The sequence below is a fragment of the Oncorhynchus kisutch genome, unplaced genomic scaffold (genome assembly GCF_002021735.2).
Source record: "Oncorhynchus kisutch isolate 150728-3 unplaced genomic scaffold, Okis_V2 scaffold780, whole genome shotgun sequence".
Lineage (NCBI taxonomy): Eukaryota > Metazoa > Chordata > Actinopteri > Salmoniformes > Salmonidae > Oncorhynchus > Oncorhynchus kisutch.
In genome coordinates, this window is record NW_022262725.1 from 56,758 (window position 1) to 84,529 (window position 27,772).

Sequence of the window (27,772 nt, forward strand, 5' to 3'; positions counted from 1 at the left end):
TAGAAACATGTCAAACAATGTATAGAATCAATCTTTAGGATGTTGTTAAAATAAATCTTAAATAATGCTCCAACCGGAGAATTCCTTTGTCTGTAGAATTGCGATGGAACAGAGCTCGCTCTCATGTGAACGAGCTCAAGGCATTCTGCCAGACCTCTGACTCATTCCCCTCTCATTCGCCCTCACCTCACAGTAGAAGCATCAAACAAGGTTCTAAAGCCTGTTGACATCTAGGAAGTGCAACATGACCAATATCCCACTGTCTTCAATAGGGAATGAGTTGAAAAACGAAACCCTCAGATTTCCCACTTCCTGGTTGGATTTTTTTCTCAGGTTTTTGCCTGCAATATGTGTTCTGTTATACTCACAGACATCATTCAAACGGTGTTAGAACCTTCAGAGGGTTTTCTATCAAAATATACTAATATATGCATATCTTAGCTTCTGGGACTGAGTAGCAGGCATTTTACTCTGGGCACCTCTGGACAAGATAAGAAGCCATAAGAAGATAAGACTCATCTATGTATCTGTGCCAATATAGCAGGAAACCAATTAAGACATATCGATTTTGGGGTGTAGTTACCCTTTAACTAGGCATGTCAGATAAGAATGACGGCCTAGGAACTGCCTTGTTCAGGGGCAGATTTTTACCTTCTCGGCTCAGGGATTTGATCTTACGACCTTCTGGTTACTAGTCCAACGCTCTACCCACCTGCCCGCCCAAGATTGAACTCGTATAATATTATAAAATGCACTTCTTTCAGTAAAGTGTTTCACATTCTCCACTGGTTGAAATACTATCCTGTGTCCTCAGATTAATGGAGTTAGATATGCATACGTTTTTTTCCTGTATATATGAATTACAAATCAATCATGTTTAGTCTATTGTATAGTTACAATGTGTAAACATTGATATCCCAGGAGCAGTAAACACTTTTGAAGTGTACAATTGTAATACATACATGCAGACACCGCATCGTTTGATATGACTGAAAGTGTCTGTCATACCAGAACCACACTTTTATTTGCCAAGGAAGAGTACATGATCGGTGAATATATTCAATGTACAGGCTACAAGATGGGAATCTCATACGTGGTATTAACTCAAATACATGTGTATATAGGTCTTGCATCCTTGGCACAAAAGGTATATTCTACTCTAGGCTTCATTAATGCCATTCAGACTTGAGGTTCATTGATTGGTATGAATATTAGTTCAGAACTACGTTTTAGGGTCCATACCCAGAGCGGCAACAGTTATTTTTAATCCGACTCAAGCAAGTAAATAGCTAGCCATGTTACTTTAGCTGCATTGCAAGGCAAGCTTACATTTGTGCAGTCAATGCTTTAACCAGCTAGATGCTTTACAGCCACTGTTTCACAAGACAACATCCTGGTTTGTTGGTTCTCAATAGTCCCTGAAAGACAAATTACAAATTTATTCTCCTAACACAAGCTAAAGAGATTTTCGTAATTTAACAAATATTTTTTTTTTATATATATATTATATAGCCACGTCTCTACATTATCACATTCCTCTCAAATTGTACATTTGCTTGACTCGTTAAGACAACTTCCATCTGTTTTGTCAGCAATCTTCGCTGAGCGCCACAAGGCAAGTGTGGCTCGTGTCAAAATTTGTCTTTGGGACCCAAATGCATAATGATTGCGCAAACTCCCCTTGTGGTGGTCTGGAGCAATGAAACCGTCCCACGGTGCAAGCTCGCAACTTTAAGGAGTGTCTTCAGTCCCCGCTGTTCCGTACGGTGTGTGTTGAAATCTTATCCTGATGCGGAATAGATTGCAACGTATTCATGGCTCTACCTTCGTAGATCGGACTTGGAGATTGTGAAGAGATGTCTTGTGGGGAATGAATGGGTGTCCGAGCTGTGCGCGAGTTTAAAACAGACAGCTCGGTACATTCAGCTTGTCAACACTTCTTACACAAACAAGTAGCGATGAAGTCATGCTCTTCCCATTTGAGCCATGAGAGATTGACATGCATATCATTGAAGAAGAAATGTCCATATTGGATGGAAACCAAGCTAGTGAGAGGTATCAAGGAAAGTTGTAATTTCAGTTGAAAATTACCAACACTGCAACAGTGTTCAACACTTATCTCCCTCCGGTGGATGGTTGAGTTCCATGCTTACAAAAGGGTTGATTGATACATGTCAGATGACAAGCCTACGACATGGTGTTAAGGTAGCTCCAACGGTTAGGATTGTTTTATATAGAACACTTTATTTGTCATGTTAGAACAATACATTCTTTGGGTGTAATGTATCCAGAAGAAACATATACATGACGCTCCTCAAAGAGGTCTTTGACATGTCGTTGACCTGTTGAGAGAGAGAGAGCGAACCTATTAGTTCAGTTATGGTCTGCCAGGGTCTGAAAAGCATAAAACAAGACCTACCTCTTTTCAGGTTGTCCTGATTCACACATTGTCCACTACAGGGGCCGCCAGTGGGACTACTGGCATCACAGATGACCACATCACAATGGACAAAGACCTAGGAATCAAAGATTTGATGGTGTCAGTTATTTAAAAAAAAAAATTTAAGGGATGAATGCCACTCACACAAAATTAAAGAATAAAGATTGTTGGGTGAACTTTGTTACCTGGCCACTCTGCTCAACCGCATCCTCGGCGAAGGAAAACATATAGACCTCAAAGCGTTTGACGTGAGAGGGGAAGTGGACCCTGGCGTCAACTTCTACCGGGTGGAAGACCACACGGTATGGATCCTCGGGGTTCTCACAGCTGCCAGTGTAGAGAGAGAGGGACTAAGTTATGAACAAGAAAACGCTGCAAACCCCAACCGCCTTGTGTACGAAGTCTTGTGGTGGTGTCATGTCCTGTGAGGATCAGATCAATTTACAGCAGAAGTGGGTTCTCCCCCTCCAGTATGAACTAAAGGAATGTTTTTGCTAACAGGCTTTACGCAACAATCACCTTTGTCTTGAAAAAACATATTTCATATACAATGTAAAGGCTAGAGACGTCCTACCTGTAGAGTAAGCACGTTTCTAGTAAAAATCACAAAATAAAAACCAATATGACATTCATTTTCTATAGCTAATCTCTGAGTGCATAAAAGGAATGGTAACAGAAAGTAACATTAGACCAGAAAACCGTGAGGCGCAAGCTAGACGTTTGGAACTTTCCTAACCTAGAAAATTAACTTCAAGACCCTTCTGCTACCACATCCAAACCATCCTACTCACCCACTGAGGAATCAGCGACAGGGTTGATTAGCCTATCTTCCAGAACGTGTGAAAGGAAAATCCATCCTGTAGTTCTGTTCAAGACTAGTCATTGGAGCCACGGACAACCAACAACATTGACCTCATGTAGCCAATCAGAGAGAAGACCAACCACCTACCTTTCCACAAATACATTCATGCCTGTACTCCAAGCTGGTGCCAGTTCTTGTGTTCAAAAATGTATCAATGATAAGCGTCCCTTACGGAACGGTGGGGGTGTGAAGAGAAACCTTGTAACAAGCTGTCATTGTGTCACCTGTGTGTTTAGCCTGTGTTATTTAGTTAGCTAGTAATTCAATTAAACCAACTTGTATAGTACTGAATCATAAGGCTGGGGTTTTTGCAGCTGCAAGGAGGATACGATGTAAAGTTAATAAGTTGACTATCAATTTAATAGATTTCTACCGTCTAGAGTTTAAGTCGGGAGACGGTAACTTTAAAACCGCTTCCTCGGCACCCCAAATCCTATGTTTTTATTTTAAAGAACAGAAATTGGGCTTTCCGTCAACAATATTTATTTTGGTCTACTGCAATGGCTTGTTAAAATGACAGATGTCAATGGAATAGAATATACATGTTTGACATGAGGTGAGATGTCCCTCTAAATGGTTCTTAAAATTCTAAATGATCCAGAAAGGTCGCCTGTAGTCTGACCAGAATATTGATCGTGGTTTAACCAAAGTTGCCGAATAGACAGTCGGTATCATCAACAAGGCAATCATATTTTGCAACACAAGTACTTCATTTTAAACAAGAATTTCATGCAATGCGACAGAGCAATTCTTCCGCTGTTGGAGAAAAATTGGTCACAAAATAAATTCCACACCCACGGCATCGGAGTCACATGGAGGACTTCTGTGAAGGGCGCAGCTCTACTATACAAAGTAACCTACGCATTGACAGTTTAGGCCTACTTTTTTAATTTGCATCTTTGGGAGGTTTATCTTTTACGGTTTAACTGCCAGATCTTAGCAAAAAGGAATTTGTGAAATCTGAAGACGTTACATTAAGAGAAACACCCACACCAGTACAAATCACTTGAGCTGACAGACGATAGTAAGGATTTTGCACAACGATATAGTTGCAGCTGAAGTGACAAATCTGAACAACCCATTTTGTGCACAGCCATGTGAATGTTGTCTTTTCCTATGATATACAAAACATTTGAAGTCCTCCATGTGACTGGGGCGGCAGTGTAGCCTAGTGGTTAGAGCTTTGGACTAGTAACTGAAAGTTGCAAGTTCAAATCCCCGAGCTGACAAGGTACAAAATCTGTCGTTCTGCCCTTGAACAGGCAGTTAACCCACTGTTCCTAGGCCGTCATTGAAAATAAGAATTTGTTCTTAACTGACTTGCCTAGTAAAATAAAGGTAAAAAAATAATAATTTCAGCCTGTTTTTTTTAAACTGCTATGACATTGCTGATTTAATAAACAGTTACGCCGTGTCCACATGGCCAAATTTAGGTTGATACCAATTCATAAAAATGGTAAAATTGCATGATTTCAAAGCAAACCCGATCCCCCAAATGAACGGTTTTGACAAATAAAGTTGCTTCACTACACTGCTTGGTGTAACATGCAGCCAGATACTGAAAAGGCACCCGCAAAATAAAGTGTCATTTGCAGCGTGCATAATCATGGGCAAAGTCATTGTAGCCCATTACAAGGTAGGAAAAATAAGTCATCTTTCTATAGTAACCCAATTTAAATTCTTGAGATAAAAATTAGGCCAGCATGTCCGTCTGTGGCAAAGTGCTCACCCAAATAAGAAAAATGTAGTAACATTTTTTTTAAATATGATCATTAGCTAGCTAAATAAGGTTAGCAAGATGCTGCTACACTTGACTGTGGTATTTGTTCATGTTTAGCAACTTCCAATTAGCGCATTCCTCTAGGACAGGAAATTCCATTGAAAGCGGCATCAACTTCTGGGGATCCTGTCAACTGATCCTATTCAGTTTCAAACATCCATGCTGCACAGGCATCTGAACCATCCTTTAGGTTTAGTGCAATAACTGTTTTAAACACAAGAGGTCACTTGTGCCTGAATTCAACCCAAAACCAACAACTATTCAGTCAGTGTTAAAAGCAGTTGTATGAAACCAAATCGGAAAGGCAAGCCAAGCTTGCCAGCCGCTCTTGATTTCCATTCGAATGACCATCAGCTTGGCACAACACTGAACTGTAGCAAACCAAAAGGATAACATTGAGTAAAAAGGTGTAGGTAATGCCAACATTAACCTTTTCACACACACAAGTTCCAAATATCTTCAACAGTCGCCCCAGTGGGAGTTGATTTTATGCGCGTGATGTCAGAATGCACTCACCGTTCCAACATGTGGACATTTAACCCGCGCTGACCTCAGACCAAGGCACACTACCTGCTAATTTTCTAGAGGCCGTTTCAACTTCTAATTTTGCCTCATTCATTCACAAAAGTAGCCCATTTCACTGTTGCAGACCATTTATATTTGAGAATTTAATGAGCCAGACAAACTTTCCTTCAAAAGAAAGCCCAAGCACTTCCCCAGATCAAGTATACAGTCCTTGAACATTTATTGCCTTCCTTACAAATAACTGTGGACATGCGTGTATTCCTATTAAAGTGCCTTATTTTCTGTGTCACGTGTTGTCGTTTCTACTGCATCGTACCATAGGTATAATGTACTTAGCGTTTTATTCATGCTTTCTGATTCTTGCCTAGATTGTAATGGACACATGTGTAAAACACTTGAAGGTGGTACTGAATATGAGCTAACACCATACAATGCAGTCGGGTTATCACGTAAGCGTCTGTCAGACTTGTGGTGATCTCAACTGGAGTACCCCCATTGTCTTGAATGCACTGAAGTCGTCAGTTGATTTGAACACGGCATCAGAGTGTAAACTATGGTACCTCAGGGTTGCCAGATCAGACCCCCCTTTCCAGGGGTATATAGCTTAGAAAAACTGTCTGCCTCACCATTTATTGTTGATAAATTCCCAGATCTTAGTCATATTTCCTGCATCATCCTCTTCACAATACCTTCCAAGGACTTAACCCCCAATAATGGATTGTGCTATATCTTGCAACTCTGTTTCGCTTTCGTGCTAAGTGACAACAATTGGCGTTTTGTATAGTTACCTTTAAACTACTTGTCATGTGTACGCCGTAACAAGTACAAACATTATCACATGCTGAAGTGGCCAAACTAAGTTTAGATCTCAGGCAACGGGCGCAGTGAACAGCATTCTAGGAGTTCTTGCTTGACAAACATGGCTGCCATACTTTCTATACTAGATTTACATGGCTCCCTTGTACCGCATCATACTGTAAAACAAGTCAACCTGTTATTTAGACTAGATGATAACGTTAACATTGATATATTTTACAAGCAAAGCTGGAATAAAGTTGTGAAGAACTTTTTCTCAATGCCACAAAACATTGTTTAGATGCTTTTCAGACAACGCGGTTTAGAGTCGTTTGATGCAGCATACGTTCCGTTCCAATGATATGCTGCAGGGACCACTCAGTGATAACAAGCATGTGAAATTGGGTGGAGATCTGACAGACCACACATGGCTCACATCGTTTTTAAGCATTGTGACCACTCGACCTATGGATGGGGGCATAGCCACGGTAGCCAAAGTAAATGGCCTGCCAAGCATGATAGGTTGCTAATTACTCAGGAACCACACCTGTGGAATAAAACTTGTTTAGGCCCAAAAACAACATGTTACCCATTAATGATGAGATTCCACCGGGGTCGGGAGTCGCGGTCCTCGTTGAGGGTGGCCCAGCAGTGGTCAAGCACCAGCGCTACCTTGGGATCAGAGGACGTGGTCAGCTCCACCTCAAAGTGCAGAGGCTGTCTAAGGTACCTCACCACTGGATAGTCCTCCTCCTGGTGGAACGTGTTATACGAGGCGTCTGGAACACAGAACAAGACAACCGGGGGTTGTGTTCAGTGGGCACCATCTGAACTTGTCCATTAAGAAATGCTTGTTTATCATATCCTGTTGTGCCCCAATGAACACAAGCCATTTATAGCCAACACTACCCACCCCCCACTAGAGGCTTCTGACAAATTCCCAAATCAGCTCCTCACCGTTACTACATAGCCACACCTGTAGATCTCAGAACGCAAGAGTAATATATCACAAGGCTTACATTTTTGGGAATGGTTTTGTAAAGGAGACCTTCCAAGATTCTTTTAGAGGCTAGGGGTCAAGTTGAAATTCTGAATTTGTGCACGCTTACCCTGAGCGAGTCTCATTCTGACCATTAGTCGACCCGTCCCAGTCTCTGCAAAAGGCTCGTTGTCACGCGGCCTGGTCAGAAAGGCCAATGTGCGAGTGATGTTGGCCACATAGTAGCAGGAAACCTTTAACCTAAAAAGAGGGATGTGAGCAACTTCAATAGGGGAAACGTCAAGCAGTGGAGTGGACACTGGTAGTAGAGGCACATTTTCCCTGTATACAAAGTATTGAGCAATGTATGAAGAAAAATAAACCTTATGAAAGCTAATAGCTACAATTGTGATGCGTAATGCACTTACTGATATTCCTCCTCTGAAGACGTTGTGGCATTCAGCTTCACCTCAAGTTCATCTGGCAAGGAGATTTCGTTCTCATACAGCATGACATTGTTGATAAACTATGTAGTAGAGGGGAATTGCTTATTACAGCCTGCAGAAGCAAACGGTCCATAAATACACAGTACCCATCACCTCAGGGTAATAGTCATTTTACCTTCCTGGTGGTGCCACAGGAGTTCACAGTGAAGTGGAAGTAGGCGAAGCGATCGTCACTGTAGGTGGGACCACAGGCGGGGTCGCTCAGGGTCAGCTGACCGGGGTTCAGACCGGGAGCAGACTCCACCTTCACTGCCAGCGCAGTCATCGTTCCGTTAGAGAAACACTCTTGGAGGTGGGAGAGCAAAAGACAGGTAGCCATCAGACCTGGGTTCTGTAGTTGTTACACTTATTGAGCTTGAACCAATGGAATAGCACCAAAAATGCAAACCATGTCCATCTGGCACTACCATTTAGACTCACGGTATTTGCAAGGAACCCAGGTTTGGTAACCATGTTAAACGACAATTTATCGTAAGTAATTGTTTGAGAACCAACCAGTCAGCGTTTTGAGGAAGCTGCAAGCCAGGGAAAAGTATTTGATGGTCATGTTGTTGTAAGGATTCAACAGAGCCACATCCAGTCTGCTCCTGACAGAGGACGAGTGAACCGACTGGGAACCAATGGGAGAGTTCATTAGTCCAATATTGTATGCATGTATACAGGGTAAGGAATGCAAGGCTAGCTGCAGCAATTTAGGTTAACATGTTTTGGGAGAGCGTCGTACCTCAAACACTGCGTCCGGCGAAGAGAAGGGCAACGTGATGGTGAAGTCTGTGTCGCCCTCTGTTAAATACTGTTGAGCAAACTCATGATTAAGCAGCCGCTTGCCAACCAAGACCACAAAAAAGGGCTCTTGGTTCCTGTAGTCCACAGTGATGTGGAAGTTCTCCTGATCACAGTTGCCAGTGACTGAGGGTGGCACTGCAAGGACAAACAGGGTTGTGTTCATTATTTAAGCACAAAAAACAGGAAGGTACTACTTGAACTGGTCCAAGAAGAAACCCTTGTTTAGATTGCAAAATGTTTTGCTACGGTGGGACTGAATAAACACAATCCTGGCAAATCAGGAACAGGGAAACTGGGTCCAAATACTCTAAAGCTTAACATTTTCTTTGTAGAAAGACCGCATAGGAAAACCCTACAGTATGGCTAGTTGGTCTTTCACTGCCAATTTCCCTTCAGGGCAATCATTAACGAGAGGAAACCATTCAACAGTAGTTTGGCGTAGTCCAGAGGCATACCAATGTCCAGCAGTACAGCGTCCACAACGGCAGAGTGAGAGAAAGGAGCGTACTCTGGAAAGATGACCAGGCCGTAGATCAGCTGAAGAGTGAAGGTTGTGACACCTTGTTCCGCCCTTCTCTGTAGTGAAGTTAAAAGCATTGGTCAGCATTGTTGCAACAGAACTCTATTCAACATCAAGTGACAACTAAGTACATATGGGGACTATTAAAACAAACTATATACTTATAGTAATGTTGCCCTCATTCCTCTAAATCAAATGCATACAACTGCCAAAATAATGGAAACACTTGAGTAAATGAGGGATACAAAGTACATTTGTGCCATTATTTATATTTTGTTGGTGGCCCACTTATTAGGGCATGAACAAATCACTGCGTGTGGCTTTGCATTTAACAGAAACACACCTCCTTAAAGACCACCGGGTCTGAGAAGGGCACCTCCATCCTGAAGGTCTTCAAGGTGTTGTCCGGGGATCTCTGCTCTTGAACATTGAAGCCCCTGGCGTTGCACTCTGCAACAGTTAGCACCATGGTGGGAAAGGTGATGTTCAGCAGCTCCACATCAAGGTTGAAGGTCCCCAACTCAAGCACAAACACTGCCTGCTCAGGAACTGTGTCTAAGGGCGTGTCTGTTCATTGGCAAACAAAGGAAACCATTTTGAAATGCGGTACAATGGAAGTTGAAAATTGACATTTGTTATTGGGTAAGTCCAGGTATTGCCTCCCTGTTTCAGTACATTTTCTGTTTTGTGCCTAACGAACAACCCAGGCATCCCAAATTACCATAGGCACTATTTAACTAAACCAGACTCACAGTTGCGAACTTGTGGAGGTCTGGCCATCGGAGGTGTTGTGATAGGGAAGAGGACTTTATAGCTGGTGTTCTCGTGTGCGACGTCCTCGATCCACAGCAACTCAAGCATGGGCTCAATGGTGTAAGTGACAAAGTACTGGTCATCCTGAATATGGCTCTGTAAGGGAGACGAGTGATGCAGTCAGGCTGTAATACACAATTTGAGTGCAAAAACAGGTAAATGTTCCTTATAAGCCAGAATGTTAACTACAATTATTCTACCACTTGTCTTTGCCGCTCGTAATTTAAGACACAATATCCAAAGGAAAGTATTGGTATTTAGAAAGCTGGTAGGTGTATGGTTGTCAACTTGCATTTCTGGCGGTGTGCATTTACAAAGCAACTGACACGCAAAGTAAACACTTGCGCAATATGTAAACAGCAGCCGAGTGTTGCTTGCATTCAGTTGACAGTGGCAAAGCTACCGCCTCCCTAAAAAGTCAGGTAAACAATACTTTAGTGTGGATATTTGGTCTGAAATTTCAAGCGGCTAAAGGACAAACTGCAAAGACAAGAGGTAGAGTATGTTTAAGTGTAATTTTATGCAAAATTCTCACAATTTTGCAAACCATTGTATATTAGCCTGGTTAAGCAAACAATTGCTCAATAAGAAACGTTTTACACAAGACAACGTTTCTAGGAGTTTACCCATGAGAGATGGTAAAGGGTTACTGCAAAGCACTGACAACTGCTATAGTATAAAGGGCTCTACAAATAAGACAGGAACATTTTACTCTTCCAATGCTGACCTTGAAGTAGCCGCCAACCGCCCCCACCGGAATTTCAACAATAATATGAGCCTCTGTGACTAAAACCGAGTAGTTTCTGGCAGCCATTTCCTCAGTGTCCAGCCTCTTAGCGTCAATTCCCATGTACACCTCCAACATGGTGAAGGCATCAGAGGAGAAAAGTGGGTCTATGTGCTTGGGCATGTACCAGGTGATCACTTCTGGAGTAAAGGCCACTGCCTCTGCAGTGACACAAGAAGCCAAGTGCACATCAAAACAGAACATTTTGCAACTGAAAACTGTGCCATTATTTGGAAAAAGTTCACCAAAACATTTTCCCAACTGAACACTACATGAATGTCTTGTCTGGAGCCAATTAAGAACTGGGCTTATAGGCTCTTAAATTATTTCACACTCAACCTGGTGTTGGACAAACAGCCGTGGCATCTACTCGAGTAACCAGCCACTTCTGCTCAAAGAAGGTTGAGGTTGAGAGCACCCGCATCGGAACCCCAGCTACCTGTTCAGGGGGCAACCACACCAGGGCAGTGTTCAGTAGGACACACCGTATTAACAATATGTTGCAGAGTTCAGGTAGGGCCACCGTTTCCAAATGTTTGCTCTACTGAACATGACCCAGTTCATGGAGGTCAGCTTACATTCTGGAGGTATGTCTCCTCTGCATTATGAGGGCTTCTTAACACCAGCCGTGTGGGAGTGTTGGCTATTGCATAGCCCTTTCTTTGGACCTCATCCACATTCATGACATTCTTGCTAGGACTAAAGACGACTGCTGTCATTTTGTATCCTGAAGCAACAGCCTGTCTCAGGAAATGGAAACATGAATTAAACAAAATTGTCAACAAACGCACATTGTTTAGCGCCATCCTGTCATTTTGTAGTGAAATTACAGAAACATATAAACCTCAGCTCCCCTCCGGAAGTTGCCGCTCCTTGCTTTCGGGCCCCCAGTGGGCTGTTTGGGGATGGTTTGGATGTCTGGTAGAGTCCTTCTGACAGACACCTAGAGAAGAAAGGCCATTATTCCCTATGTATTTTCTCCCTCCCATACAATAGGAAATCAAGGGCCAGTTCTCAATCTGTCCACTCGCCTCCTTAAATGCATTGAGAATAGGCTAAAGTTCTCCTATGTGCATTTTGAAGACGCGAGTGGAATTGAGAGAGTCAAGACCTCTACGTTGTGTCGCAGAAGAAATGAAACACGGGACAGTTGTAGCTCTAGACAGATCATTTATACAGGCAGTACAACAAGCGGGACTATAAACATGTCCATTGGGGCATGCTCTGCTCACTTGCCTCCATGTAGTTGCGGTCGCACAGAATCTCTCGGGAGGTCCAGGGGGTGTAGCTACAGGTTTTGCCAACTCTATAAACAGGGTCTTCAGTCATGTGGTTTCCTGGCAGCCTGAACTGCATGACCAAGCTGAACATCTTATCATCCTAAAATGAAGGGGGAAGGGAAAAAAGCCTTCATTATATAGCAAAAAAAAAACATCTGGTGACATTCATGCAAGTTATAGACTGTGGCAAAATGGGCTATATGAATGCAGCTGCCACTGTATTGAAGCCACACTACAGGAGTAGAGCTCAATAGTTCACATCACTGCAGTCTGTATCAGAAAGTTGGCTGGCCCTCTGAAAGCCCTCCATAAACTTCTGCTGTACCTTACGTCATCGTTAACTTAGAGGTAAGAGATACCAGACCAAAGGGTGGCTAACAATGGAGATCCTTTTGATATCCACAGAGTTAATTAAAACTGCGTCAATGTTTCTGGAACCGGACTTCGGCAACTCAGGCTTATTGAGGACCTTTTTACTGAAGAATGGGTTCAGTTATTTCATTTTTCCATCTAGTAATGCAAATATTGACTTGTATCTTTGTGTAGACAGGGCTCATCTGTAAAAGAGCCTGTCTCAGCATGACTCCATGTCAAAGGTAAATAAAATTGCTACAGAATGAGTTGCAAATGCAGTGACACTGAAAGGCAAACTTTCCATTTGAAGTACAAGCAAACACTACAGTTCTTAAGGTTACCATGTTTTGGGAAAAGCAGTTTTGAAGAGAAGCAAAAAACATGGCATTCCCCATGGGGTCAAATTTAAAGCTGAATCCACACTGAGTAGCAAGGCCAGGCGTCAGGTTTATGATTTGTGTGTCATCTGGAAGGGATGGAGATGGTGTGAACACAATAGTTGACAAGCAATATCAAGCCATGAATTATGAAAGGAGAGAAAGAGAATCATAAGAGGCAAACTCACTGAAGACAGCGTCAACATCTTCAAAAAGAGGAGCGACACTCAAACGAATAACGTTACCAAGGCATTCAGCGTTGAGGTCATCTGGAATAGGAAAGGTTAGTTAATTTTTTTTTTTTTTTTTAATCTTGTCAAACGCTTAGTGCTTAAATTTGCAAGGTACAAAATGCATACTTATAGAAGGTGTCTGTTGTGCTTGTATGCCCACAGCTGCCATCAATAGGCAAAACAACCTGTAAGGCATTTGACAAATTATTATGATTAAAAGGAGGAAGAACACAACTCAAATGTTTGCTTCGCACAAGACTCTCATAGGCCTGCTACTACTTACCCTGAGCTAAGGAAAATAATCATTGTAGAACAGATTTATTCTGATAAAATACACAGCTACAGAACCTGATATTTGACCCAAAGTGTGCAGCCTACAGCCCAGGGGTATGCAACTTTTACCCTATGACAAAGGCTTCCCACACTCAGTCACCTGAAGCCCAAAGGGCTGCACATTCTCTTTTTATTCCCCGAGCCCTACAAAGCTGATTCAAATAATCATCCAGCTTTGTTAATCTGAATCAGCTGTGTAGTGTTAGGACAAAAACCTAAATGTAAGGCTACTGTTCAATTTTAGAAGGGTGCTCCGCCCTCACCGCTCGGCTCAGGTTAATAGAACTCCCTCATTAGCAGCACAACAGCCTTTCACAGATGAAAAGCATAATTACCCAACCGTCTACAATTGTAGCCCAGACAGAGAGAAAGATATTGGCCTCTAATGGCCAAAATGCTGTATTTGCATGCACTTTCACAATTTGAATGTAGTCAACTGGGTGGGACTACCAACTTCATTGGCTGAGCCCTACTGGTGACCCTGTTGAAGTCATGTCCAATCGGGTCATCAGAAGGGCTCAGACAATTGTGAAGAAGAAATGTTACTACTTTAATATGAAGATAGCCTCAATGGCGCTGCCCATGCTGTCACAGACACTATATTGGCACAGATACATAGATGAGTCTTTTATCTTCTTATGGCTTCTTATTATCTTCTTGTCCAGAGGTGCCCAGAGTAAACTGCCTGCTACTCAGTCCCAGAAGCTAAGATATGCATATCATTAGTATATGTGGATAGAACACACTCTGAAGAGTGAGTATAACAGAACACATATGGCAGGCAAAAACCTGAGAAAAAATCCTACCAGGAAGTGGGAAATCTGAGGTTGGTCGTTTTTCAACCCATTCCCTATTGAAGACCCAGTGGGATATTGGTCATGTTGCACTTCCTAGATGTCAACAGGCTTCCACTAGATGCCAACAGTCTTTAGAACCTGTTTGATGCTTCTACTGTGAAGTGAGGGCGAATGAGAGGGGAATGAGTCAAAGGTCTGGCAGAATGCCTTGAGCTCGTGATGCTCGTTCACATGAGGGCGAGCTCTGTTCCATCGCAATTCTACAGACAAAGGAATTCTCCAGTTGGAACATTATTGAAGATTTATTTGAACAACATCCTAAAGATTGATTCTATACATCGTTTGACATGTTTCTACGGACTGTAACGGAACTTTTTGACATTTCGTCTGCTCCTAGTGAACACGCTTCGTGAGATTGGATTTGTTTACAAAACTCGCTAAGAAAAGTAGCTATTTGGACAGAAATGATGGACATTATCGAACAAAACAAACATTTATTGTGGAACTGGGATTCCTGGGAGTGCATCCTGATGAAGATCATCAAAGGTAAGTGAATATTTATAATTTTTTTTCTGACTTCTGTTGACTGCACAATATGGCGGATATCTTTTTGGCTTGTTTGGGCTCTGAGCGCCGTACTCAGATTATTGCATGGTTTGCTTTTTCCGTAAAGGTTTTTTGTAATCTGACACAGCGGTTGCATTAAGCAGAAATATATCTTTAATTCTGTGCATAACAATTTTATTTTCATCAACATTTATTATGAGTATTTCTGTAAATTGATGTGGCTCTCTGCAAAATCACCGGATGTTTTTGGAACTACTGAACATAACGCTCCAACGTATACTGAGATTCTTTTGATATACATTTGATAACTTTATCGAACAAAACCTACATGTATTGTGTAACATGAAGTCCTATGAGTGTCATCTGATGAAGATCATCAAAGGTTAGTGATTCATTTTATCTCTATTTCAGATTTTTGTGACTCCTCTCTTTGGCTGGAAAAATGACTGTGTTTTTCTGTGACTTGGCTCTGACCTAACATAATTGTTTGTGTTGCTTTCGCCGTAAAGCCTATTTGAAATCGGGCACTGTGGTGGGATTAACAAGAAGTGTATCTTTAAAATGGTGTGAAATACTTGTATGTCTGAGGAATTTTAATTATGAGATTTCTGTTCTTTTGAATTTGGCGCCCTGCACTTTCACTGGCTGTTGTCACATCGATCAGCCCTAAGAAGATGTATCTATCTCTATGAGGCAAGACAATTGTCATTCAGGATTAAAAGGTGACTGCACTTCCTGATTTGGCCTTAGCTGTGTTCGAATACTCGCACTAACTGTACTGTTTGTGACATGAATTGAGTATTTAGTATGCTTATTGGTCATAGTATACCTGTATAAATATATCATAGTATACCTGTATACCTCTGGCCCTTCTTTGGACACTGTGTTAACTAACCTCCAGATGAGCTTCAATGCCATACAACTCTCCTTCTGTGGCCTCCAACTGCTCTTAAATGCAAGTAAAACTAAATGCATGCTCTTCAACCGATCACTGCCTGCACCTGTCCGCCCGTTCAGCATCACTACTCTGGACGGTTCTGACTTATAATATGTGGACTACAAATACCTAGGTGTCAGGTTAGACTGTAAACTCTCCTTCCAAACTTACATTAAGCATCTCCGATCTAAAAGCCCCATTTACTACCCACCACTGCAACCTATATGCTCTCGTTGGCTGGCCCTCGCTTCATACTCGTCGCCAAACTCACTGGCTCCAGGTCATCTACAAGTCTCTGCTAGGTAAAGCCCCGTCTTATCTCAGCTCACTGGTCACCATAGCAGCACCCACCCATAGCACACGCTCCAACAGGAGAATCTCACTGTTCACCCCCAAAGCCAATTTTTCCTTTGGCCGCCTTTACTTCCAGTTCTCTGCTGCCAATGACTGGAACAAACTGCAAAAATCACTGAAGCTGGAGACTCAGATCTCCCTCACTAAGCTTTAAGCACCAGCTGTCAGAGCAGCTCACAGATCACTGCACCTGTACATAGCCCATCTGTAAATAGCCCATCCAACTACCTCATCCCCTTGCTGTATTTATTTATTTATTTTGCTCCTTTGCACCCCAGTATCTCTACTTGCACATTCATCTTCTGCACATCTACCATTCCAGTGTTTAATTGCTATGTTGTAATTACTTCGCCACCATGGCCTATTTATTGCCTTACCACCCTTATCCTTTCCTTATTTGCACACACTGTATATAGACTTTTTCTACTGTATTATTGACTGTATGTTTGTTTATTCCATCTGTAACTCTGTTGTTGTATGTGTCGAACTGCTTTGCTTTATCTTGGCCAGGTTGCAGTTGTAAATGAGAGCTTGTTCTCAACTAGCCTAACTGGTTAAATGAAGGTGAAATAAAATAGAAATAAAAATATACTATGGATATATTTAGTATGCCAAATGTTCCAGGATGTCGTACTAAATTCGCCAAAATATGAGAAATACACGAAGAGGACACTGTTTCCGTACTTTAGGGCCAATAATGCAATTCTTCAGGAAATGGGCGTGGCTTCACATCGTTTCCAGATTTGTTGAAAATGGCGGAAAATATGCAGTCGAAGTACAACGAGAGTGGATATAAATTCATTGCTTTAACTAATTATGACAAATATTAAGAAAATGTTGAGCAATGTAATAAAGTAATTACTTTTTAAATAAGTTCACTTACACGTTATATTGGCTGACAATTTGTTAGCTACACTGGTCTTACGAACCACATAGCGTATCAGTACAGCAGTATGTACCGGTATGTTGTTAGCTAGATACCTAATGTTAGTTGGCTACTTATAGATCAAACTTGACAGTATAATAACTATAGGCTATCTAACTAACTACCCAATGTTTGACGTGATTATTCCCGTCATTCTGAGCTTAGCTAAATGGTATAGTCATTGTGCGTTCTCAATGGACATTCGGGTGCTTTCGTAAATTCGCTCTGGCTGCCTACTCTGCTCTGAATTTACAAACAGACAATCTGACAACGCTCTGAATTCATGAGCGCATTCTGGAACTCCTGATTGAAATTAAGAACACACCTGAAGTTGTATAATGTCTAACCAGTAATTTGTTATGCTAGATAGCTAGCAAGAGGTTGCATAGCAACAGCATCAACTTCCGGTAGACAGGTGAAAAGCTAGTCCGCGCAATCCAACACAAGGGTTCTCTTGTGTCATGCGTGGAGCAACTCCCTTTTATTTATCACCCTAATAACGTTGTGTCTTTTTATTGGACTAAATGCAGTTTGTTAGTGCTTCCCTGCCCTGCCCTGATCAAATCAAATAATAATAATTAAAGTACTTCCCCCTATTCCCCGTTAACCGTTTGTCCCTGCTTCTGCAGGTTTTCGCTCTCAAAAGTACACCTTTTTAATAGAACATCTAATCGTGTTATATTTCTATGTCCAAGACAACATTTAAAACCCCTAGCAGGAAACCACTTTTGAGGTCTGGGAAAAACGGAAGACATGTCGATTTTGGGGTGTAGTTGATTCCGTGAGGGCGCGCTGTATTTTATAGCTCTCACACACACACACACACACACACACACACACACACAGCAAGGATGGAAGCCGGAAGTGGTTAAATTAACCCAAAAGTTATTTTGATGGACATAACCTGCAAATGTGAAAATGACTGCATTCAACCCTGTGTAGATCAGTCAATTCTAAACATAAAGACTTAAAACTCATGATTCCGTAAGAGCCTACCCCAATGAGGATATGTGTTCACGTTTAGCTTCCTGTGCCAACCGGAAGTGCCTTAAAATGGTGTCATAGGTGCTGTTTCGAAGGGTTAAAAAGGTCAGATCTTTTTCAAACTTCATATGTTTGATTAAACAACCCTCATGAACTGTAAATCAGTAATTTTTCCCAACAGATGTCAAAGAAACAAGGGCCACGGTTGATTCGTCTGTGAAGATGACTTTATTGAATGGCTTGCCAGCCATAATCCATGCCTGGGCCTGCAGGACGCAAAGTTCTTTGTTTGTCAGACGAATCACTGGGTCGAAACTACAGAAGAAGTGAACACACATGGTTAATGTTCTGATAATTTACTTTGGAAATACTTATCACTGATTTACAGAAATATTGGATCAAAGTTGTCTAACTAAGGCAAACAATTTAGAATCATCCAATCCTGTAGCCTACTCCCGACCGTCACGTTGTACAGCGCCATATTTTCCATTCCATCCTAACGGAAACTCTGAATAGAAAGACCATAATATTAATCAAATTATTAAAGGGAAATTTCTTAAAATCAATCCCAAATACTATGTTGTTACAAAAAAATTAAAAATTCTCTGGTAATGCCAATACGGAATTCTATCAAATTCTTCTCAATTGTGCCCTCTGGTGGTCAAACTAGCGGTAACAGAAAAAATGGCTGAGAATTAAATGACGTGCCACAGAATTCTGCGGTAGCACGAAAGGTGTCCCACAACTTTTAAAGGAGTTGCAACTGAATGTAAGAATGCTGTTTATTGACTCTAGCTCAACATTCAACACCATAGTACCCTCCAAGCTCATCATTAAGCTTGAGGCTCTGAACCCAGCACGGTGCTTACCCGGGCCACCCCCGGGTGGGGGTTGATAGCATCATGTCGGGCTGTATCACCGCCTGGTACGGCAACTACGCCTCCCGCAACAACTCTCCAGACGGTGGTGCGGTCTGCCCAACGCATTACCGAGGGCAAACTACCTCCCTCCAGGACACCTACAGCACCCAATGTCACAGGAAGGCAAAAAAGATCAAGGACAACCACCCAAGCCACTGCCTGTTCACCCCGCTATCATCCAAAAGGCAAGGTCAGTACAGGAGCATCAAAGCTGGGACAGAGAGACTGAGAACAGCTTCTCTCACTCAAGGCCATCAGACTGTTGAACAGCCATCACGAGCATGGAGGCTGCTGCCTACAGGCATATAATAGGAATCATTGGCCACCAGAATTGAAAACCAGTCACTTTTTTTTCATTTACTCATCTCATATGTACAGTTTTCGCTAAAAGTTGAGAATTACACAAATATAAATTTTCACCAAGTCTCATGCCTCAGTTTGTATGATGGCAATTTGCATATACTCCCAGAATGTTATGAAGAGTGATCAGTTGAATTGCAAAGTCCAGCAAGCACCAGGACCATCTCCTAAAGTTGATTCAGCTGCGAGATCGGGGCACCACCAGTACAAAGCTTGCTCAGGAATGGCAGCAGGCAGGTGGGAGTGCATCTGCACACACAGTGCAGCAAAGACTTTGATGGCCTGGTGTCAGAAGGGCAGCAAAGAAGCCACTTTTCTCCAGGACAATCAGGGATAGACTGATATTCTGCAAAAGGTACAGGGATTAGACTGCTGAAAAGTCATTATCTCTGATGAATCCCCTTTCCGATTGTTTGGGGCATCCGGAATAGAGCTTGTGCGGAGAAGACAAGGTGAGCACTACCATCAGTCCTGTGTCATGCCAACAGTAAAGCATCCTGAGACAATTCATGTGTGGGGTTGCTTCTCAGCCATGGTAGTGGGCTCACTCGCAATTTTGCTTAACACAGCCATGAATAAAGAATGGTACAAACACATCCTCAAAGACCAACTTCGACCAACCATCCAGGAACAGTTGTGACAAATGCTTTTACCAGCATGATGGAGCACCTTGCCATAAGGCATAAGTGATAACTAAGTGGCTCGGGGAACAAAACACTGATATTTTGGGTCCATGGCCAGGACACTCCCCAGACCTTAATCCCATTGAGAACTTGGTCAATCCTCAAGAGGCAGGTGGACAAACAAAAACCCCACAAATTCTGACAAACTCCAAGCATTGGTAAGGCAAGAATGGCCTGCCATCAGTCAGGATGTGGCCCAGAAGTTAATGGACAGCATGTCAGGGCAGATTTCAGAGGTCTTGAAAACAGGTCAACACTGCAAATAGACTCTTTACATCAACTTAATTATACTTCAGAATTCCGTAGTGACATCTGACAAAAATATCTGAAGACACTGATGCAGCAAACTTTATCTAAATTAATATTTGGGTCCATCAAATATTTTGGCCACGAGTGTATATTCTGTATCCTAGTCTGTTCTGACGGCGGTCTTCAATATGTATATAGTTAATTCATGCATACTGAGTGTGTGTACACACGTTGTGGATTTGTTCAATATTACTGCGCTGTCGGAGCTAGAAGCACAAGCATTTCACTACACCCGCAATATCCTCGGCTAAGCACATTTGTGACCAATAGTTTATTTGCAATTACATTGATAGTGATTACAGGGCAATAAAGAGCTGAGTACCAGGCAGTTAGCAAGCGTAGTAGGCTACTAATGACCATCAGCAGCATCATAGCTTGGAGAGCCTAATTACCATTTGACTACCTTTATGAACACCCGTGTGGAGGTAATACAGTAAAATCCCTTCCTCCAGTTCCCAGAAATGGACAGTTCAGATACATTGTTCAACATGTAAAACCAACAAAGTAAATACATTTCTTCATTATGTGTATGGCGAGAGGCATCTCCTTCAGTACAGTAAAGACAACTGTCAAAGTATTAGCAAAGTCTTCTCAACGTCTTCATTCCAACATCTTTCATCTGCGAGGACCACTACAATGAGACAAACACAAATATTAACATTCAGAACCAACTGTAAAGATCAAACATGTAGTGAATGAGTGTGTACCTGCATGGACATTTGATTGGAGCAGTGCCTGGAGGAGTCTCAGTGCCCGGAATCTTCTGTCCAGTACTGGTCACACACCAACAGTAACCTATCAGAAATAGACATGTTGCATAAACAATACACATATTACCCCATCACATCGAATTGTCACACTCAACTGAATTGGTGCATTGTGTGTGTGTGTGTGTGTGTATGTGCCACCGTGTTAACCTGTAGAGCCCGAACATTGCTTAGGGGTGTATTGTCCAGCGGCGTCACACGTTGGGATGTAAGCTCCAATTGGGCCATTTATCGCAGCATCTCTAGCACTCTCACAGGGGGTCTTGGGTTGTATCGTATCATCTGGACACAGGTAACATGGATTGTAATGTGGACATAACATCTCAGGACAATATATGGACAGAATATACATGACTGGACAGCCAAGAGCCCAGAATCTTGGGTTGCGTCCCATATTGGAACCTACTCCACCTGGTCAGAAGTAGTTTATACGGAATAGGGTTCCATTTCAGATGTAACCTAGGTACTTGCTAGCTAAATATTGAAATTCTCCTACTTGTTTAAAAGCCCTGTGCAGTCAATTCAGATTCTGTCTTTTTTATAACAGCTGATGAAACTAAGACTGAAAGTGGGGGTATCAGTGTTCTTTCCTGATAGTTGGTAAACAATCCAATCATACATCCAGTTGAATGATCCAACCATTCAGGCCAGCATCTAGACACAAATATACATCTCTGGAACTAGAGGAGTGGCAGGTAGCCTAGAAGTTAGAGTTGGGCCAGTAACTGAATGGTTGCTAGTTTTTATCCCTGAGATGACAAGTTGAAATATCTGTCTGTGCCCTTGAGCAAGACGATCTTCTCTCAAATGTCACTAATGGCTGGCCTCCGAGGGTGTCCATGGGACAACTGGTTATGAAACAAAACATTAATACGTACATGTGTTTGTGGAGGACAGATCAACACCCACTAATGTTTATTAAAATGTTGGTGAGTAAGTGTGAGGTACATCACTCTTACCTCCCAGAGCAAAACCCATGCTGAAAAGCAGAATGATGGTTAATGTCGCCATGGTGATATAGTCTCCTGAGAGAGAACGAGAGTGAGATTAGCTGAGCATTTTAAAACATTTGGAATGGCTGTGGGTACTAGAGGAGAGGTTAAGGAAACCCTGTGTTAAGTACAAAACTTAAGCAACAATTGCTAAACCCAGTCCTGAGGACCTCAAGAACAGAGTATTGGCAACACGGCGCTACGATTCTTCCGCCAAAATTCAGGTATCATCTAATCTATTGTATGTGGTTGAAGAGCATGGCACACAGGAAAATCTATCCTTCCCAAATGGCTCCTCATTCCTGTTGTAGTGAACCAGCTTTGACAAAGGCCCACAGTGCACTAGATAGGGAAGGGGAAGCATCCTAGAGCGAGTCATAGATTACCTCTTTACTGCAAAGGTAACTATTAGTCTATGCTCTTAAATTCAGGGGGTCACTCCACAAAATGGCACCCTATATAGTGCACTACATTTGACCAGGGTCACATAAAATTAAGTTGCCATTTGAGATGCAGATAGTCTATTAGATAATGACACAATCTCACCTTCAGCACTCTTCCAAGGGATTCACTGGGTGTCTCTGTTGTCTGTGAGTTATGGTTTACTTCTTCCACCTCTCCTTTTAAAGGACCTTTCACAGGTGTGACTAGTTGCCTCATTAACCCAACGAGAGTTGCCGATGTCGGCCATTAGCCAGTGGTGTAAAGTACTAAAGTAAAAATATTTGAAAGTACTACTAAAGTAGTTTTTGGGGGTATCTTTACTTTACTATTTATATGTTTGACAACTTTCACTGAACTACATTCCCAAAGATTATATTGTACTTTTTACTCCACACATTTCCCCTGACACCCAAAAGTACTCATGTTGAATGTTTAGCAGGACAGAAAAATGTCCAATTCACGCACTTATCAAGAGAACGTCCTTGGTCAACCCTACTGCCTTTAATCTGGCAGACTCACTAAACACAGATTCTTCCTTTGCAAATTATGTCTGAGAGTTGCTGTGGCACTGGCTATCTGTAATCATATCAACAACAACAACAAAAACACGAAAATGGTGCCGTCTGTTTTTTTTATATAAGGAATTTGAAATTATATATGATTTTACTTTTGATATTTAAGTATATTTGATAAATTACCTGTATTAATTTTAATACTTCAGTATTTCAGTATATGCTTTGAAATAAGTAAGCAAGGTTAGTTTGTATTTCATCCAACAATCTGTGCTGCAATTTCTTCCACTTTTTGAGTGACACAAAGATGCTTTTCTAAATGGTGAAAATGCAACAGCTGTTAATCAGCCTCACTTTGACTTTATATAGTGCACCAATAGAGAGTTTCTTGCTTATGACCACACCGGCCTGAGTACGCCTGATCTCGGAAGCTAATCAGTGTCGGGCCTGGTTAGTACTTGGATGGGAGACCGCCTAGGAATACCAGGTGCTGTAAGCTTTTTGTCACTGCCTTGTGGAATTTCAACTCTTTGTCCGTTTTTTCCCACAAGGCTGAAACATGTGCCCTTGCTTTGAAATAAGTAAGCAAGGTTAGTTTGTATGTCATCCAACAATCTGTGCTACAAATTATGTCTACAGTATATGCAATTTCTTCCACTTTTTGAGTGACACAAAGATGCTTATCTAAATGGTGAAAATGCAACAGCTGTTAATCAGACTCACTTTGACTTTATAGAGTGCACCAAGAGATAATATCTCGCTTACGACCACCCCGGCCTGAGAACGCCTGATCTCGTCTGATCTCGGAAGCCAAGCAGGGTCGGGCCTGGTTAGTACTTGGTTGGGAGACCACCTGGTAATACCAGGTGCTGTTTACTTTTTGTCACTGCCTTGTGGAATTTCAACTCTTTGTCAGTTTTTTCCCATATGTGCCCTTGCTTTGAAATAAGTAAGCAAGGTTAGTTTGTATTTCATCCAACAATCTGTGCTACAAATTATGGCTACAGTATATGCAATTTCTTCCACTTTTTGAGTGACACAAAGATGCTTATCTAAATGGTGAAAATGCAACAGCTGTTAATCAGACTCACTTTGACTTTATATAGTGCACCAAGAGATAATGTCTCGCTTACGACCACACCGGTCTGAGTACACCTGATCTCGTCTGATCTCGGAAGCTAAGCAGGGTCGTGCCTGGTTAGTACTTGGATGGGAGACCGCCTGGGAATACCAGGTGCTGTAAGCTTTTTGTCAACTCTTTGTCCGTTTTTTCCCACAAGGCTGAAATATGTGCCCTCGCTTTGAAATAAGTAAGCAAGGTTAGTTTGTATTTCATCCAACAATCTGTGCTACAAATTATGGCTACAGTATATGCAATTTCTTCCACTTTTTGAGTGACACAAAGATGCTTATCTAAATGGTGAAAATGCAACAGCTGTTAATCAGACTCACTTTGACTTTATATAGTGCACCAATAGAGAGTTTCTTGCTTATGACCACACCGGCCTGAGTACGCCTGATCTCGGAAGCTAATCAGTGTCGGGCCTGGTTAGTACTTGGATGGGAGACCGCCTAGGAATACCAGGTGCTGTAAGCTTTTTGTCACTGCCTTGTGGAATTTCAACTCTTTGTCCGTTTTTTCCCACAAGGCTGAAATATGTGCCCTTGCTTTGAAATAAGTAAGCAAGGTTAGTTTGTATGTCATCCAACAATCTGTGCTACAAATTATGGCTACAGTATATGCAATTTCTTCCACTTTTTGAGTGACACAAAGATGCTTATCTAAATGGTGAAAATGCAACAGCTGTTAATCAGACTCACTTTGACTTTATAGAGTGCACCAAGAGATAATGTCTCGCTTACGACCACCCCGGCCTGAGAACGCCTGATCTCGTCTGATCTCGGAAGCCAAGCAGGGTCGGGCCTGGTTAGTACTTGGTTGGGAGACCACCTGGTAATACCAGGTGCTGTTTACTTTTTGTCACTGCCTTGTGGAATTTCAACTCTTTGTCCGTTTTTTCCCACAAGGCTGAAACATGTGCCCTTGCTTTGAAATAAGTAAGCAAGGTTAGTTTGTATGTCATCCAACAATCTGTGCTACAAATTATGTCTACAGTATATGCAATTTCTTCCACTTTTTGAGTGACACAAAGATGCTTATCTAAATGGTGAAAATGCAACAGCTGTTAATCAGACTCACTTTGACTTTATAGAGTGCACCAAGAGATCATTTCTCGCTTACGACCACACCGGCCTGAGTACGCCTGATCTCGTCTGATCTCGGAATCTACAAACACCCTAGAATAAGTAAAACACACATATCCCCCATGTCACACCCTGACCTAACCAAAATAATAAAGAAAACAAAGAATACTAAGGTCAGGACATTATGCTTTACAGCGAAAGCAATCCAAGCGTTTGTGTAAGTTTATCGATCGCTCGACAAAACATTAAGTACACTTAGCATCAAGTAGCTCGGTTATTTTTATATCCAAAATAACTCTGTTTGTTTGGCGCGTTATGTTCAGAAATTCACAGGAAAGAGCGGTCACGACAACGTGGACAAATTCCAAATAGTTTCCATAATGTCCACAGAAACATGTCAAACGTTTTTTATAATCAATCCTCAGGTTTTAAAAAATATATATAATCGATAATATATCAACCGCAAATGTCTTTCACAGTAGGAGAGGGAAAAGCAATAGCTGTCCAAACTCTGTTGCGCAAGCAAAACTCATGTGACCACTTGCCGCAATGTTATCTTTCTGGCTCATTTTTCAAAATAAAAGCCTGAAACTATGTCTGAAGACTTGACACCCTGAGGAAGCGATAGGAAAAGGAATCTGCTTGATATCCCTTTAAATGGTGCAAAGGGAGGCTATGGAACATGGAGTTTTCAAAATAGAAGCCACTTCCTGTTTTGATTTTCCTCAGGGTTTCGCCTGCAATATCAGTTCTGTTATACTCACAGACAAATACCCCACTCTTCCACCAAGGCACCTGCAAGTACTCAGACATTTCTGTGGGGAATGGCCCTAGCTCTCACCCTCCAATACAACAGGTCCCAGATGTGCTCAATGGGATTGAGATCCGGGCTCTTCACTGACCATGGCAGAACACTGATATCCCTGTCTTGCAGGAAATCATGCACAGAACGAGCAGTATGGCAGGTGTCATTGTCATGCTGGAGGGTCATGTCAGGATGAGCCTGCAGGCAGGGTACCACATGAGGGAGGAGGATGTCTTCCCTGTAATACACAGCGTTGAGACTGCCTGCAATGACAACAAGCTTAGTCTGATGATGCTGTGACACACTGCGCCAGACCATGACTCCACCTCCAAATCGATCTCGCTCCAGAGTACAGGCCTCGGTGTAATGCTCATTCCTTCAACGATAAACGTAAATCCGACCATCACCCCTGGTGAGACAACACCGCGACTCGTCAGTGAAGAGCACTTTTTGGCAGTCCTGTCTGGTCCAATTTTGGCAGTCCTGTCTGGTACAATTTTCTGAAAGTTTGGGGTTTTATGTTTGAAAAATATCCCAGATATTCAAGTTGTGTCTCTTTAACATGAAACAAATCTCTTGTCTGCTTTCTGCTTTAGGAGGTCACTGGCAATTGGCAGTTGATTCCGATTAGGTTCACACACACACACAGTCACATCACTGTTACAATGTTTACTGTTTCCAACATGAATGTATTGTAATGTGCAGAACAATGCCGGTCCGGTGGTTAAAGCTTGGAGAACTTTCCAGTTCATCAGCCCCATCATCACCTACATGCGTGGGGGATCCCAGGTATGTGTCTTTGTAACAACCTAATCATAATCTATATTGTCAGTCATTTGATCTTGATGGAAATGTGTCACAGCAATTGCCGAAGTGGTTTTGTTGATGTTGTCTTGTTGTTTATCTCAACAGCAGGTGGTGGTGAGGATGCACCACGTGAGTAGGGTGAGAGGCCTGGAGACTCAACTGGTGTGGGCCATCTCCAAGGAGACAGCCAGGCTTAGTCCAGAGGGAATCCCCTACTGTGCCACCAAAGTGCAGTCCATCACTTGGATCCAGGTAAGACATAAATACTACTGTAATAGTATTAGATTAGGCTTTTCTTCACTTATTCCATTTGGCCTTAATATGTATTCTCTCTTTGTCAGCGTGTGGCTGGCAGGGTGACCCACTATGCGTCTCACCTCCGCCACGAGATGTCTGTGGACGTGACGCTTGGCTGCTACCAGGTAAATAAACGATTTCCTATGTATATAGACTAGACATTACTGGGCATTTTGGCATTCGATTTGGTGTGTTTTCTAATAACGTGTGTGTGTGTGTGTGGTAAACAGGTGTGTGTGTTTTGAGCAGCAGACTGATGTCTCAGTGGTGTACGCCACTCTCCACATGGGGCTGGACGGGCTTCTCTCCTCTTCAGCGTGGTCGGAGGCTGCCTCCTTCTCTACTCCCACCACTCAGCAGTTCACTGACCCAGAGCCTGAGGGCCACAACTGCTATGAGGTCAGACGTTACACACACATACTATTGACTAGGAGCATTAAGATCCTTCCATTGACCGATTATTTGTTATGTCATTGCACTGGTCACTGATTTTGAATGCTTGTTTTGTTGTCGTAGGGCTGGGAGGAGGACCTGCTGCCTGAGGAGAGGGAGGTTCCTCTGCTAAAGTGAGTTCCTCTAAATGTCTGTGTAGTCTGAGCTTGTCAAATGCTGAAGGATAGTGGTCATAATGCTGTTATCCCCAATTGACTCTAATGGTTGACATGCTTCATTCCCTCCCTTTCACAGCCTCTTCCTTACCACCAAGAGAGTGGAGGACATCGTCCTGAGGCTCGTCT

At 42.3% G+C, this 27,772-nt stretch overlaps 2 protein-coding genes and 3 pseudogenes across 4 annotated transcripts; 3 read left to right on the plus strand and 2 right to left on the minus strand.

Annotated features, from left to right (window-relative positions):
• Positions 1-2,223: 2,223 nt before the first annotated feature.
• Positions 2,224-13,565, minus strand: LOC116361920 (uncharacterized). 3 transcript variants are annotated; one of them, XM_031816319.1, is made up of 21 exons: positions 13,321-13,565; positions 13,164-13,222; positions 12,993-13,073; positions 12,769-12,893; positions 12,030-12,170; positions 11,638-11,736; positions 11,372-11,533; positions 11,133-11,232; positions 10,734-10,954; positions 9,946-10,102; positions 9,537-9,760; positions 9,129-9,249; positions 8,612-8,808; positions 8,383-8,497; positions 8,003-8,172; positions 7,810-7,907; positions 7,512-7,642; positions 6,992-7,181; positions 2,626-2,767; positions 2,420-2,516; positions 2,224-2,342 (listed from the first exon to the last, which is right to left on the minus strand). In XM_031816319.1, exons 1-21 carry the CDS (start codon positions 13,341-13,343, stop codon positions 2,251-2,253), a joined length of 2,745 nt encoding a protein of 914 aa, XP_031672179.1. In that variant the 5' UTR covers positions 13,344-13,565; the 3' UTR covers positions 2,224-2,250. The 3 variants fall into 3 exon arrangements, with proteins under 3 accessions (XP_031672179.1, XP_031672178.1, XP_031672180.1); XM_031816318.1 differs by having other exon boundaries at positions 12,030-12,173; positions 13,321-13,556; XM_031816320.1 differs by lacking the exons at positions 10,734-10,954; positions 11,133-11,232; positions 11,372-11,533 and having other exon boundaries at positions 12,030-12,173; positions 13,321-13,562.
• A 6,881-nt stretch (positions 13,566-20,446) lies between these two features.
• On the minus strand, positions 20,447-22,637 carry LOC116361919 (equistatin-like). The gene is made up of 5 exons (XM_031816317.1): positions 22,512-22,637; positions 21,933-21,998; positions 21,124-21,255; positions 20,914-21,001; positions 20,447-20,837 (listed from the first exon to the last, which is right to left on the minus strand). The coding sequence occupies exons 2-5, from the start codon at positions 21,982-21,984 to the stop codon at positions 20,822-20,824; spliced, it is 288 nt and encodes a 95-aa protein (XP_031672177.1). The 5' UTR covers positions 21,985-21,998; positions 22,512-22,637; the 3' UTR covers positions 20,447-20,821.
• Positions 22,638-23,680: 1,043 nt separating this feature from the next.
• LOC116361923 (uncharacterized) lies at positions 23,681-23,799 on the plus strand (annotated as a pseudogene).
• Positions 23,800-24,048: 249 nt separating this feature from the next.
• Positions 24,049-24,167, plus strand: LOC116361922 (uncharacterized; annotated as a pseudogene).
• Positions 24,168-24,778: 611 nt separating this feature from the next.
• LOC116361925 (uncharacterized) lies at positions 24,779-24,897 on the plus strand (annotated as a pseudogene).
• Positions 24,898-27,772: the final 2,875 nt, after the last annotated feature.

Bases quoted from the DNA above. Each gene is read 5' to 3' on its own strand.
- LOC116361919 (XM_031816317.1), bottom strand. From the start codon at position 21,984: ATGGCGACATTAACCATCATTCTGCTTTTCAGCATGGGTTTTGCTCTG. The intron at 21,256-21,932 runs GTAAGAGTGATG...ACCTGTGTCCAG, and splicing joins CATGGGTTTTGCTCTGGGAG to ATGATACGATACAACCCAAG. The intron at 21,002-21,123 runs GTTAACACGGTG...TATTTCTGATAG, and splicing joins GCAATGTTCGGGCTCTACAG to GTTACTGTTGGTGTGTGACC.
- LOC116361920 (XM_031816318.1), bottom strand. From the start codon at position 13,343: ATGATTATTTTCCTTAGCTCAGG. The intron at 11,737-12,029 runs GCAAGTGAGCAG...TTTCTTCTCTAG, and splicing joins GCGACCGCAACTACATGGAG to GTGTCTGTCAGAAGGACTCT. The intron at 8,498-8,611 runs GTACGACGCTCT...ATTGGTTCCCAG, and splicing joins CGCCGGACGCAGTGTTTGAG to TCGGTTCACTCGTCCTCTGT.